This window comes from Neolamprologus brichardi, chromosome 6 (assembly GCF_056152115.1).
Source record: "Neolamprologus brichardi isolate AB-2024 chromosome 6, ASM5615211v1, whole genome shotgun sequence".
NCBI lineage: Eukaryota > Metazoa > Chordata > Actinopteri > Cichliformes > Cichlidae > Neolamprologus > Neolamprologus brichardi.
In genome coordinates, this window is record NC_142109.1 from 29,871,748 (window position 1) to 29,885,940 (window position 14,193).

Genomic DNA, 14,193 nt, shown 5'->3' on the forward strand with positions numbered 1-14,193 from the left:
AGGAAATTGGATAGGTTCCTCATAAGCAGGGAAGACATTATTGAGAAATTGGGGGGGTTTTGCAGTTGGGGAACACAAAAAGTATGAGCAAACATCCTCATAGAAATCTAAATGTAGATAAGCAGTATGCAATAAAAGAAAAAAAAATGTATGTGCTTCAAATTGCTTAAACTACTCCCTTCTACACAAATGACAGTCAAAAGGTCAAAAGCATTAGTCCAATTAAATTTTATATCGCATCAGTTCACAATAACAATCATCTCTAGATCCTTTAAATTGTAAGGTAAAGATCCTACAACATTAGAGAGATTACCCCAACATTCAGGCAGTCACCTTTGAGGAAGCACAACTGTGAAAGAAACCCTGGACAGAACCAGTATCAGGAAGGGGCAACTATCTGCCTCGACTGGTTGGGATGGAAAACCATGTACAACAAATAGGACAAAAATCTACTGGAGAGAGAAGGCAAAACATCAATAACAGTGAAGTGGATCTGCAGTGTCATAGAAACGCTTTGTTAAAAAATAAAGAAAAATATCTCCAGTGTTTATTCATAAAAAGATTTGTTGTGTGTTGCAAACCTGTGAATGGGTACAGCAATAATCAAACACCAACAACTGGTGTGAATGTACTTTTTATTTAAAGAATTCTGAGAAACTTACTGAGTAAAAATGAAATGTAACAGATACTTTTCTTAATTTTGAGAGTCCTACTGAGAAACAGGGATATTTTTGCAATTAGTGGGAAAAAATGCTTTCTAGACAATTTCACAATAGTTTCTGTGGCTTCTTTCTTACGCAAATTAGATGTTGTCACCTTAAAGAGTCAGCCAGTTGTGTTGTGATTCAGCAGGGAACTGCCACCACTGGAGCAACAAGCAAAACTCGTCATTAGGATGAAAATGTCCTGAAATACTTGAAAAACTTCTCATGCTAGACTGAAACCTTGTCAGAGGGCCTTTGTAAACAGATTTCGCTTGTCTTTATAATGATATAACAGAGTAAAGAAACAGGATATTTGGTGGTAAAAGACGAGCAACTAATGACTGAAACTGCTGTATGTGTCATTTTCTATGAACAAAAGAAATGTTTGTTTAATTTTCAGAACGGCCGACGGGACGCCAACCCAAAGTTTCATGTTTTTTGTCAGCTGGCTGAACTCGCTAGTCTAATGCTCAGTGAGAAATTAAATGGTGAAAAAATGGCTTAGAAAGTTGATCTATACCTGTTTGTCAGGACGGGTAGGTTAGCCTCAAAACTATCCGATAATTTGTTGTAATGGATAACGAATAGTAATAATTACAAATGAATAATAATAATGAAATTTCAGATGATACAGAAAAAAGATGAAAAATGTTCTTGATGCTTACAGCTTGCAGGCAGCAGCATTTAGAAGTGTAGGAAATGGAGGCGAAATAAGATAAGATAACCTTTATTAGTCCCACGCATGGGAAATTTGTTATGCAACAGTAGCCTAGGATGTTCAGGTAAAAGTGTAAAATAACTGCTTAAAGCCCTTGTTTTCGACAATACTGTACATTTAGCGGGAACATTTTTCTCACGTATTTTGCATAGTACTGTTTTGTTGCATGTTTTTGAAGTCTTTTTAGATACTTAGTTTCAATCGGACACTGACATGTGCTCTTGCTTTCAGACATGCCTGGGCCTGTCTCGTTGTTGAGCACATAGGGCATTTCAATTCATGGTATTGTTATAGACCGCTATATCACACTACGACATTTTTATTATACAGAAAAATGTATTCTGGTTTTATCACGGACGATATTGTAAAGCACAGCCTGAGCTGTTTCTGATTGTTGAAGCCTTTGAGTTATGCGAGGTGCGGTGCAGCACCCTGTGTGCTATAGCAGAAATGTTACACTCTTATGCTTTTGAAAGTAAAAAACAAAAACCACTAAAACAATGAAAATATAAAATGTGTTGAGTTCTGCCTCTGGGTCGGTTTCACACACTTTATATTCAGTACTTTATATTCTGGGAGGCTGTCTTCACGGCCACTGTGAGGGGTGTTAATGCATTCAGTTGTCTAAGAACAAGAGATATATAAAGATCAGTTGTCTTCTTTGGCTTTTGTTTTCTTTAAAGAGGACAAAGTTAGAGCAGTTAGAGAATGTGCTCATATTTGGAGCCAGTCTTGGTTGAGCAGAGTGCAACAGTAAGTAAAAATCCATTCTCACACGTAGTCCAGCAATTCTTCAGCACTTCACTGGTATATTTTCTAGCACTGGTGGTTTGTTGCTTGAAAATTACTATCAGACTAAGCCAATGTTGATGTTGTGCTTTGGCCAGTTATTAGTTTGGGTGTTCTCTACCTATTTTCCTAAATTGTCAGCTATCACAGGAACACAGGCAGGGTACACTGTGCACAAGATGCCAGTCCATCACAGAGCCAATGCAGAGACAGAGACAACCATTCATGCTCACACTAAAGCCTATGGGCAATTTAGAATCACCGGTTTGCCCGCCATGCATGCCTTTTGGACTCTGGGGGAGGAAGCTGGGGTCCCTGGAGACCATGTGGAAAATATGCAGAATCCTCACAGAAAGGAGGTTTGGACCAGGAATCTTCTTAATGTGAGGTGACTGTGCTAACCACTGCACCACCATGGCCTCTTCAAGATTTCCAATTCACATGAAATATCTTGACATAGAGAAGACAGCCTGAGCTGGTTCTCCTCCGTCACCACCTCTACCAACACCACTTCACAGTACAGCTTTTTACAGTGCCGATGATCTAATGGTTTATTTAAACCAACTGGATGATTAATTAATTTGCATTTCATATTTTGATTTCTCTGTGCCTGCTAATGAATACGGGACGAGTATCTTGCCCTGTCTCTTTTTACCAACTTCCTGTGGTTCGCATCGCCTATTGTCCCCTGTTAAATAAAAGCCACTTGTGCTCTCTTAATCGTACGCTGTCAGTAACCTCTTCAATGATTGTCAAGAGTAGCGGGCGAGCCACATTTGGGGATACCGATGTCATACACAGCTACACCATTGTTCTCCTCCGGCCAGACCACTCCACTCCAGAGTTCAAATAAACTGCTCCAAATACTGTTCAAACGCTCTGAAATTGCCTTCATCAGCTATGAGTGTAAAGGGCTTTCCCCGCTCCCGCACAGAGCTGACGGGGAAACACCAAAGCAGGCCTCTGAAATCTTGGTGATCAAAGATGAAAGATAATGTCTGAAAGCAAGTGTAACAAAGTACAGTATAAAGTTTTGTGAAAGGGCTTCTGTTGGTCAGATTTTAAATACAGCAGCCTCTGTGTAAAGGGAAGTAATAAAAAAAAAAAAATCCTATCTCTATTCTGTTTGCTGACCAACCTGATAAGTTAGGTGCTGTGGTCATGTAAGTGGCAAGTTTGAATAGGAAACGCTGAGCTGCAGAAGTAAATCCTGTGTAATAAACAGTGCAGAAGAGAGGGCTGTTGTGAAGATTTCATTTACTGTTGGAGGTTTGCCTGTAGCTGTCAGCACTCCCAAATTTTCATACCTAGCATCTCTCTTCCTCTGTGTATATGAATGTGTGCGGCCTGTTTTTGTTTGTATGTTCATCTTGCATGTGTGCTTGCGCATCCTTAGCGTCAACCAATGATGGAAAGCGTCCTGGTACAAGAGGAAATATGACTCAAATGGACACCATTAGTGCTAATAGGGGCAAAAATGCTAAGATATGTACAGAAAAAAGAGATCTGTGACATCATGTGGTGTTTTTCTTTTCTTTTTTTCCAGAAAAGAATACGTCTCTTTTTCTTTTTTCTTTTTTCTAAAGTAGAATTCATTTTTTTCTGTGAGGTGGAGGCCCGAATTTCTTTTAACTTGACCGTTACATTTTATTTTTTTTAATTTTTGTGTAGATCCCCATTAGTTTGTGTAAAATTAATAGCTAGATCTGTCTGGGGGGAAAAGTGTGTTTATTATTATTTATTATTTGTAGGAAAAACCTTGTTTTAGCTAAGACGTATTGGATATAAAATAATGAGGAAAAGTCCTGACCCACTCCCTATTTGTTTATATTTTACTTCCATTCTGCATTCTACATTTCAGTCTGCTCAAAGTACCTCCATCTGTATTTTCAGATGGAAAAAAAAACTGTTTTTGCTTTGTACATGATATTTCCATCTAGGTTTGCACGTTTCAAAAAATCACTGCACATATTTTACATTTTTCTAGAAAAATATAAAAAATGACTGGTGGCTGAAAACCTCTGCAGAGTACTGTAGATAATGGCTTCTCAGATTCACAGTTTTTAAGCTTTTCTTTTAAGCAACTTCAGTGTCCATTATCATAATCTATTGATTATAGCAAATACTGCTTTTCTTTGGTTAAACATGCCAAGCAATACAAATACAAATCTTTCACCCTGTATAATAATAATAATAAACAAAACCCAAAATATACGCTGGGGAAAAAGTTTAATTTTTAAAATTTATTTATTGTATTTTTTGTAAAGCAGCTAGTTAGTCCTAGCTTGTTGTTAGCTAACAAAGGACGAGAGGACTGGTACGTTGTCATGGTAAAACATGGACGTCGCTTTCAGGTGTGAAAAACGAAGCTTCTTATTTGTAGGCCACCAGATGACAGTAAGTGTGTTTGCAAAAAGATTGTTTCTGTCTTGAACTCTGGAGACATTTGTTTTTCTGAGCTTGTGGACTCCGTCACTCGTTTTAGGTCAAACTATGTTCGACATACGTATTATGTTTCAAAATGGTGGATTATCTGCGGTATGCTCGTTGACTTATGATTTTGTGACTGACAGTCAGGTTGTTGTAGTAAGTGTGCGGTTTTACACACAGACCTGCCCCTTCTTGTCACATTCCACGTCAAAACACTAAGATGTCAGCTGTGAAAATGCTCATGCTGAGGTTTAAAATGTTTAAAAGGAGGCTTCACAAGCGAATGGGGTGATTAAAATTGACAATTCGTGTTTCTACACTTAATTTTTAGTGTTTCTTTGTGCTCTTCAAAACAAATTTTCAGACATTAAGCCTGTCCTGTATTTTGAAATGTATATGTTTCTTTAAATGCATTTTTTTTGTATTTCATGTGGATGGAGATGTGTTTCAAAACAGAAGCAGAAAAAAATGCTTACCATTTTGCTGTCACCAGGAAACGTGACAGTTCCTGCCCTTTAATTGCCCTTTTGCGACTATTTCGAGTTTAACTGTGAGAACTATAAAATGCATCCACCAGTTTGTTTCTCAATCACTTTGGCTCACAACGCAAAGTTAATTCAAATGAAAACAATTTATCCCTTAAACCCACTAATATAGTGATACAGCTCAATGGTTTCCAACTCCCAAAATCAAAGAGAATTTATTTTTTGTTTTGCTGGGCAAAAAATATACAGTTACTTACAGTTTCATGCCGCAGGGTTATCATTTCCTCCTAGCGTAATCATCTCATGGACTCGCTGGTGTAGCGCAATGTCCAGTGTGTGTTGTATTACATTTCTCCTTCTATCTCCCTCCCCCTCATCTTTTTTCCTTCCCCTGTCTTCTTCTCAGAGAGGGACTACACTAGTCTATGTGAGAAGCAGCCCATTGGTCGGCTGTTATTCCGTCAGTACTGTGACACAAGGCCAGAGCTGAAGCGCTGCATGGAATTTATGGATGCTGTGGTAAGACTTTGAGTCCATTGCAACTACTCTGCATATTCTCCGATATCCTTATAAGTGTTCTTGTGTCTTACAGAACCCCCTTTGTCACCTTCTTGCCAGTCTTTCACTTTCTCCGTCTTTTTTACCTTCATATGTCTATGATTTCTCCCACGAGACCTTCCTGGATCAGGGCCCGCAGAGCAATGGACAGGACAGGAAAGGAAAGGAAAGTCAGTGCAAAGTCCCCTTGCCTGTTCTTGGCAGTCACATAGGGAGGTGGGTGGGGTGGGCGTAGTGGGTGATTAGCGACTTAGAGAAGCTGTCAGGGAGCAGACTCCTCCCCTTCCTCCATGCACTCCTCCATGAGGTCAAGCCAACGTCAGAGGCAGGTCCCCTGGGTGAGCAGGCAAACACAGGCCCAAGCTTGTGTCTAGGCCCCTGATGGTATGCAAGAAGGGAAAACAGGCGAGGAATTTAATGGGGTCCTAGATTTGTGTTGTTTTTGTTTCTTTTAGTTTTAGGTTTTTTTTTAAGGTAGGCGGACACATATATACACACCAACTGACAAATGCTTGAAATTTAATGAGCAACTTTTTAGTCGTCAACATGTGCCACGAGTCTCCCCGAGGATTTTGTGTCTTGGCTGATGCGTAGTAGTGCTGCTCAGTCCCATTCGTCTCTGCGGAGCGTGTTTTCAAACAAAACACACGGCGCAAAGCAGTCAAACTCCAGACTGTGTCCCTGCCTACAGCCATATTTGACCAAAGACACAATCTGTGATGGTGCAAAGAAGAAAATAGTTCCCAGTTTGCTGCCTTGACTAAAACGAGATGTTTTGTCTTTGCTAACTCTTCACCATTAGTCAGCTGTCCCTGATTTCCTCTGTTCATTAACGCTTTCCCTCTTTGCTTCAGCCTTCTTTGCTTTCTTCTCTGTGACTTTGACCTTATTTGGAGAAGTTTTAAAGATGGCTGAATGAGCATGGCTTGCTGTGGTTCCTACAACTTCTGTTTTTCTGTGACAGGCTATGTATCAGCTAGCTCCTGATGAGAAACGGAGGGACTGTGGACTGAATGTTTTAGACACATACTTTAATAATGGGGTAAGATGCACCAACCTGCTCATTTATTTCCAGGTCTGCATGATATGGCCATAAATTATTTATATATTAGTTTAAGTTAATACATGCACTTCCAGATGATCGTCTCATTGAATTTTATTCAGTGTAATAAAACTGCTTAGGGTCTATTTAATTGTTTGTTAACTGGAAATATGCTCAGCTATCGGTAAATAAAGTAAGCTGGAGACAAAATAGTCAAGTCATGCATTTAATTCTGGCTCTTACATGTGTGAATGTGTACTTCACTGTCCCATTAGGTCTTCTTTTGTGTTTTCACTACAGCTGCACAAGGCAGTTATTTTTAAGCTGATTCACATAAATGCTAATGTTCTCACTGACTGAAATGAGTCGGAGCAAACAGACAGGGGAACTTCAATTTGTTTTGTTTTTTTCACTAACAGAAAGATTCAAGCACAATTCTGGTATAAAATCTATTTTCACATCTTCAACAATCTGTGACCACGTTACACTGAGCATATTCTCTTCTGTCTCTCTGCATCTGTTTGCCTCACCTGCTGTTTTTCTGTCTCTTTAAACCCTCAAGTCGGCAGCCCATCTGCCTGACATACCCCAGGATGTCGTCGCTGGGTGCCGGGAGAGGTTGGAGCAGAGTCCGTGTAAGGAGCTCTTCAATGACTGCACCAAGTATGTTTTTAAATCTAACTTGCTGCTTTTATTTGTTCGTTTATTTGCTCAGCCCTCATGCAGACAGGCTGTGGAGGGAAAATTCAAATGGAATTTTATACATTGATTTATTTATTTATTTAAAATATAATTATTATGATTATTTTTTTGCCATGGTTGCATCTGGGCATCTAAGTGCAGGGGCACTAGCAGAATCTTTAGAGAGAGAAAGAGTGTGTGTGTGTGTGTGTGTGTGTATGGACCATTACTCCCTGTCACTGCTGATGATGAGGCAGCGGGCACCTGGAATGCCGTACTACACACAGACACACACACACACTCGCAAATACGTACGCATAGTTGAGCCAAATGAAAAAGAGCAGTGGGCAGAGAGAGCATCCGGATGGCTGGCATGAAAACAACAGCCACCTCAGTGTTCGCCACATACACACACACAAACAGGTTTACAAACACACACACACAAACACACTTGCAGGTGTTTCTCCTTCCTGCTCTGTGAGCCAGGAGAAGCAAACAGACTGGGGATTATTACCCACACATGTACTTCTTATTGAACATACAGTGACACACGTACACCTCAGCGATACTCGGGTATGCGCGCATATTTGTAGTATCATCTCAGTTTGTGTTTTGGTTTCTTAATTATATTACAGTGGTAAGTGCAACGGTAATCATTTCACACATAAAAGGCATATTACATATTTTTAACAGCATATGCTATACTCTGTTGTTATTACTTACAGTCGTTGTAGTGACTTATTCCTAATCCCTAAGATGATTGCACTGTGTGCCGATTGGTTAGCCGATTGCATTTGTTGTTGGATTTGTTTTAGTTAGATTCCAACTGAGTGAATTTAGTTTGGCAAGATGTTTGGAAAATGATAACCAGACTCTAACCAGGCTCTTAAGAAACGCTATGTGGAGGAAAAAGCTTCATGGACCTGAAACAACATGCTTCTTGGTCCCGAAAATTGCAAAGTCTAAAATGCAGAAGCTAACAAAGAATCTCCAAAAGATCCAAAGATGCATGACTGGCAAAATAAAACAGGAAGCGAGTAAACAACACACATTGGGGTCTATTCCTGTATTTTATTTTATTTTTACCAGTTTACTGAAATAATTGTAATCAGTGCCTGGAACTATAATTCATATATTTTTTTTGGTACATGAAACAGCATTGCCATGGAATCAATTGGTTGGTTACCAAAAAACAAACAAAAAAAAAAACAACCTTTCTTTTTAGTATTTAACACCACCAGAAATGTTGCTGTTATCAGTCTCTGGTTGATAAATCACTTGATCACATCGCAGAAGAAGACATTATTAACTGTAGTGTTAAATAGATTCAAGCTTCCTGATGATAAGATCTATGAGGTCATCTTCAGGAAGCTTCTGGGCAATATGCAAATTAATTCGATCCGTGGGCTTCCTTTCTGGGAAGATGGTGCGCCCCCACCACGTTTTCTTTAACTGGATTAATTTAGTTTATGCACATAGCACATAAAATATAAATCTTACTCTAAAACAACAGAAGATAAACAACTCAAATGTATCAGGTTTACATGTAACATGTACAGCATCCATTAAATCAGCGGGCTGATGGAGCATGTGTTGTCATTGCTGGCAAAATCAAAATTTCTGTGAAGTCTGAGCTCATAACCACAAGGGCAAATGGATTTGGATTGGAAATGCTGTCACTAACCTTTGATTCACTTAAGCTTCACCAAACAGGAGCTCAAGAGAAGTGGGGATCATTGCTGAGAAAACACCCAGCTATGACATCAGCATGCACTCTTGCGTACAGTCAGATATTATCTCCCTCCCTCAGGTATAGGGAACCTTTATGAAAATGTCTGATTGACAGAGCGCGGCCACTTTCACAGACCCATGAAGACAGGAATGCAAAGTTAGCTAGTCAAAGTGGCTGACAGGGACAAGCGTGCGGTTGCCAGAATGTTTTGAGGCAGTGATTAATTTTTCCCAAAAAGTTTCCTCGACCCGATGATTTTAATTGAGTATGACGTTTTGTTTAGTTTATCTAAAGCTTATTCACATATCTTAATTTTCTCTGTGTTGGGGAGATTTGCTTGAGGGTTTAGAGGCTGAGTGAGCAATGCAGACACACAGCAGGAGGTGGTGTGTGAAGGAAAAAGTTGGCAAATGCATGAAGAAGTGAGGTGATGTGGTTTGTGCTGGACTAAAACTGGGACCTTTATTGGTTATGTTTAAGATGAGCAAAACCCAGAAAAACCTCCACAGAGCCTCTCATCTCATGTCATGTTCAGTTAGGCAAGTTTCCTTCTTCCTGCATAAATGTCTTCCTCCAAGTTGCCCAAAGGGCATCAGGGAGAGCAGGGAAACGGCGTGAGAAAGAGGATAACCAGAATACTGCGCTTTTGTTGATGTGAGAAGCACAGCATCTGCTCCATTTCTTGACTGGATTCAAAACTCAGCAGGCGATGAAGTGATAAGTCTGAAGAAATGCGGAGCATGAGGACGCATCGTTAGAAAACCTACACAGAGTAAGGAAAGGAGGACGAAAGGGAGAATTAGGGGAAAAGTGAGGAGAAATGGAAAGAGAGTGTGAAGGAGAGCGGGGCAAAACGGCGAGGAGAACAGCACAGGCACGTGTTGAAGCCGTGCAGCAGCAGCTCAGATGTTTTTGAATGGGATTCCCGTCCAACTCTGGTCATCACTTCTTCCTTTCACTATCATTATTTGTATTATTCCGTTGTGTAACTTCATATTTTATTCCGATGTGTAATTCTGAACCAGCGTTTGCTCCGTTGTTTGTTTTTTTTCCTCTCAAAGGGAAAACCTGTAGGAAAGCATGGTGCTGCACGTGTGAACGTGACTTTTGGCAGAGCTGCACTCCCACTAACAGAAATATATTAGCTCACTTGTGGATTTTTATTTTTTTATTTTCTTGGTGCAGTGGAACATATTGTTATGTCATACTGAGAGTAGTGTGTGTGTGGCCCATCTCGTGTGTATCGGGATGTTTTGTGTATCCGCTGTGTTGACAAAGGTCTCGCTGCTGATTTTTCTTCCCTCTTCTTGTCTTCTCCCGCTCCCTTTGTTTAACAAAAGCCATATTGTAGCTGTGTTTATTTCTACTCCCAGTGATGGCTGTCTGCAGCTCTGCTCAGCTCTTTCCTTTCTGGAGCCCCTTTCAGGCCTGTCAAACCGATAAGCGAACAGAATCTGGGAGGAAATCGTTTTTGTTTCTTGATTTCTTCAGTGACAGAGTGGAAACTGAAGTTTGATACACAAAGGAACAAGAAACATGCTAATGCACGTGTTTAGGAGAAAGATTTTATGTCCACAAACCCCTTGTAGGCTGAGAAACAACAAAGGGTAGATTGATAAAATCCTGTTGACACTCTACTCCTGCAAACAATTCAAATGGATGTTCACTTAATTTACAGAGCAACTGAGTTCCATAATGACATAACTCAGTTTTCTTTCACACAGCCGAGGGTGCTTCCCCAATGGAAACTCTCTACTCTCAAGTCTTTTTGCCAAGAACAGCTACTCCAGCACTGTTGGTAACCACAGGCAGCTATCCTTGTCCTCCTTAGTGATGAAGTAATTTTAAAATATGGTCAAGGAAAATCTGCAGGATAAATATGAGTATATCTTTGACATTTGGGTGGCTGAGGAGAATGTGTGCTGTAACTCTGGTTTTTAGTCATGTGTTGTTGGCTGGTAGAGGAGGCTGTGATCACACCGGGCAGTGGTTGTCATGACTGTCCCAGAGTATTTGTTATTTCATGTGGGGTTTTTGTAGTTTGGGAATAGTGCAGCTTGTGTCACTGATGATTACTGCTTGCTTTGAAGAAACTTTTATAATTTTGCATCATGTTGACTATTATAGTTGACTGTTAAATGGCTTAGAGGGGTACTGTAAGGAGTCTTTGGGAGTCTGTTTTATTTTTTAATAATGAAATGATTATTTTTTTAAGCTGAGGTTTGCATTGCGACCTGGGGGTTTGGATTGCTAAGGTCCATCTTTCATGGAAAGTTTAGTTAATTTAGTATCTGCCTATGACTCCTCTCTCTGTTTTAATTATTATTCTGTTTTTGGATAAGATGAAGAATGATTAAAAAGCTCCATCTGTGCACAAACACAAATACCTTCTAATTTGTGACAGACTATTAAAATATTTCAATTTCTCACCAGAACTGAAGCATAAAGTCCTTGAAGAGTCTGCATCAAACAGCAAGTCACAATCCATTAAAAATGAACCCAAAGACTCCAAAACCACAAATATGGTTAAGAGGTCCAGTTCAGCTAGTTGAGGTGACGCCAGACAGCTATCGACTGTAGCTGCCGATAAAGTTTAAGCCCTACCTATTTAAAGATGAGTTAGAAAAAATGCTCCCATCCTATGATTATTATTGAAGGGGAAGCTGCCCATAGGAACGAAACCCTTTTTAAAATATTTATAAATGTTTGTACCAGGCTATCAGTGACCTTTTTATCTTGATAACTTGGACATTTTCAATGATGACTGACTCAGCCTTAAGTGGCCACTTCAGGAATTGCAGTTTTGCCATTTTCTGTTGGTAGAGACTTTAGCAATAGAAACTGACCTTTCATTTAAATCAAGGGGCAACCCCTGGATCAAAAAAAAAGTAGTTAAAAACTGCATTTCCTCATTGTCTCAGGCTGGTTATTTGAGGCTGGTTTGAAAAAGGCTCTTTGAGACATTTTTTTATAGATCACAAAGCTAATAATATGACTTGCTGTGTAGTACAGATTATCTAAGATGTCTGTGCTTCTGTTACTATTTCATTAGTCTGTTATTTAGCACTAAATAGTTGATATGCGACTCTAACCAGTCGCAGCAGATGGCCGCCCCTCCCTGAGCCTGGTTCTGCCAGAGGTTTCTTCCTGTTGAGGGTGTTTTTCCTTCCCACTGTCACTTGCTCATAAGAGGTCATATGATTGTTGGTGATTTGGCGCTATATAAATAAAATTGAATTGAATATGTGTGTCTGTATGCTGCATCTGTACAGATTAAGAATGCAGTTTGCTAACTAAGCTAGCTAACGTTAACTGATTGTTCAGCACTCCACCCTTTCATCCATAACAGTTACTTCTGGGTTTTGGTTTTTTTTTTTTTAAAGAGCAGCAACGCTGAAGCTTCAAAATGCAGAATCCAAAGCCACTGGGTGACGTCCTGGTGGTTATGTCAGTCTACTTTTTAAAATATGTAATCTGCCAACACTCAACGCAAGCACAGTAGATAGCTCAGCCTTAAAGTAACCGCAACACATCAGTGCTGTTTAGCTCACCGCTTTAGTGTCAAGAGATGGTGTTTAAGTCAAACATCTGTGGTGAGACCATTGAAAACAGACACTGATCTACGAGGATGACGCACGGATGTCAAAGAGTCGTGTCCTAACAACTCCCAGCGGAGTGCCAGTTTATGCACGGCTTGGAGACGGTGAGACTGTCACCCTTTGTGACCCCGCAGAGAGTTATATTTTTGCTGGGTGTTAGTGGCTTCCGTCTTTTGCTAAGAATTTAAGAAAAATGCAGTCCTTTTTGTGTGTGTGTGTTTCCAGACTTACACCCACATTCACGTGGCAGGTAAAATGAGATTAGATGTTCCGCTGAACCTCAGACTCAATAAAAACCAGTTTCCATAAATCCCGTTTCCTGGTTGAACTGAGTGGAACTTCCCTGTTCAAAGGCATTTTTCGTTTTTTGTGGTGGCATATTGACATTCAGTGTTTTCCATCTTTCCACTGAGAGTGACTTTTGAACTCTGCAATGTCCATGGCACACACAAAAGTTCACAGATATATACAGATGTGGCCGTATGTAATCCAGTGGGTATTCAGTCAAAGGATGTGTCTGTTTGTAGTCACTGCCAAGGTTTAAAAAAAAAAGGAAGCGTTTAGGGGTAACATGAAATCTGGGTTTTTTCCTGGTTTACTCTGACATGTAAGATGTTATTGTTATATTTGATATGTTATTAAAATGGTCACCACTCCCCCTTCTCTGTCTCTCCTTTGCTCCAGAATAGTTCGTGATTATCTGAGTGGAGCTCCATTTTCCTCCTACCAGGAGTCCATGTACTTCTCTCGCTTCCTGCAGTGGAAATGGTTGGAGAGGTGGGTAGTCACAGCATATTACACACGTGGAAAAGCAAACATGCAAAGCATGTACATTAAGATTTACATCAAAAACGTGACATGCACATACTAAACATTCCCTGTTCAGGTCTACTAAGGCTGAACAATTACTGTCTTTGTCTGTCGCTAAAGCAGTAAAAGAGATATATAACGAAAAAGTAAATATTAAAGTATAGCAGCAGGAACGGTTTTTGCACTAAAACAGGTGGTGGTGCCAATCGGTGATTCTGTGTGAGTGGTTAATAATTGATGATGCTTTGCATAATGGCTTTGAAACCAAAGCAGGGTGGAAACAGCAGTCATCAGGGTGGATTAATAATATATTAGACCATTACTCTGTCTGCAACATCACATGGTCTGTGAAAATGAAATAAACTCCTATTTAATGTCTCCTCTGTGTTTTGTCTCTCTGTCTTTATCCCTTTCTTATTCCTCATTGCACCTCTGCAGGCAACCAGTAACCAAAAATACCTTCAGACATTACAGAGTACTAGGAAAAGGTGGATTTGGCGAGGTAAGAAATGAGGAATAAATAATGTTTTATAAGGTGGAATTATAGTGACTAAAGTTATAGTTAAACTTTAATGAGTTAATTGGCTACAAGTAACCGTTAACTGTCAGTTAATGCACCAGCGTTTGTCGCCACTCCAGTGATGC

General features: G+C 39.9%; 1 protein-coding gene across 3 annotated transcripts in view; it reads left to right on the plus strand.

The window, feature by feature from the left end:
- The window catches only part of grk4 (G protein-coupled receptor kinase 4), a 49,793-nt gene that overhangs the window by 16,760 nt on the left and 18,840 nt on the right, over positions 1 to 14,193 (plus strand). For 2 of the 3 annotated variants that reach the window (XM_087842073.1, XM_087842071.1), the window contains exons 3-7: positions 5,533 to 5,645; positions 6,649 to 6,726; positions 7,289 to 7,389; positions 13,423 to 13,515; positions 13,987 to 14,050. In XM_087842073.1, the coding sequence (XP_087698199.1) occupies positions 5,533 to 5,645; positions 6,649 to 6,726; positions 7,289 to 7,389; positions 13,423 to 13,515; positions 13,987 to 14,050 (449 nt within the window). Of the gene's footprint in view, positions 1 to 4,506; positions 4,609 to 5,532; positions 5,646 to 6,648; positions 6,727 to 7,288; positions 7,390 to 13,422; positions 13,516 to 13,986; positions 14,051 to 14,193 lie in introns of those variants that run through there. The other variant, XM_035907648.2, reaches the window with a different exon arrangement.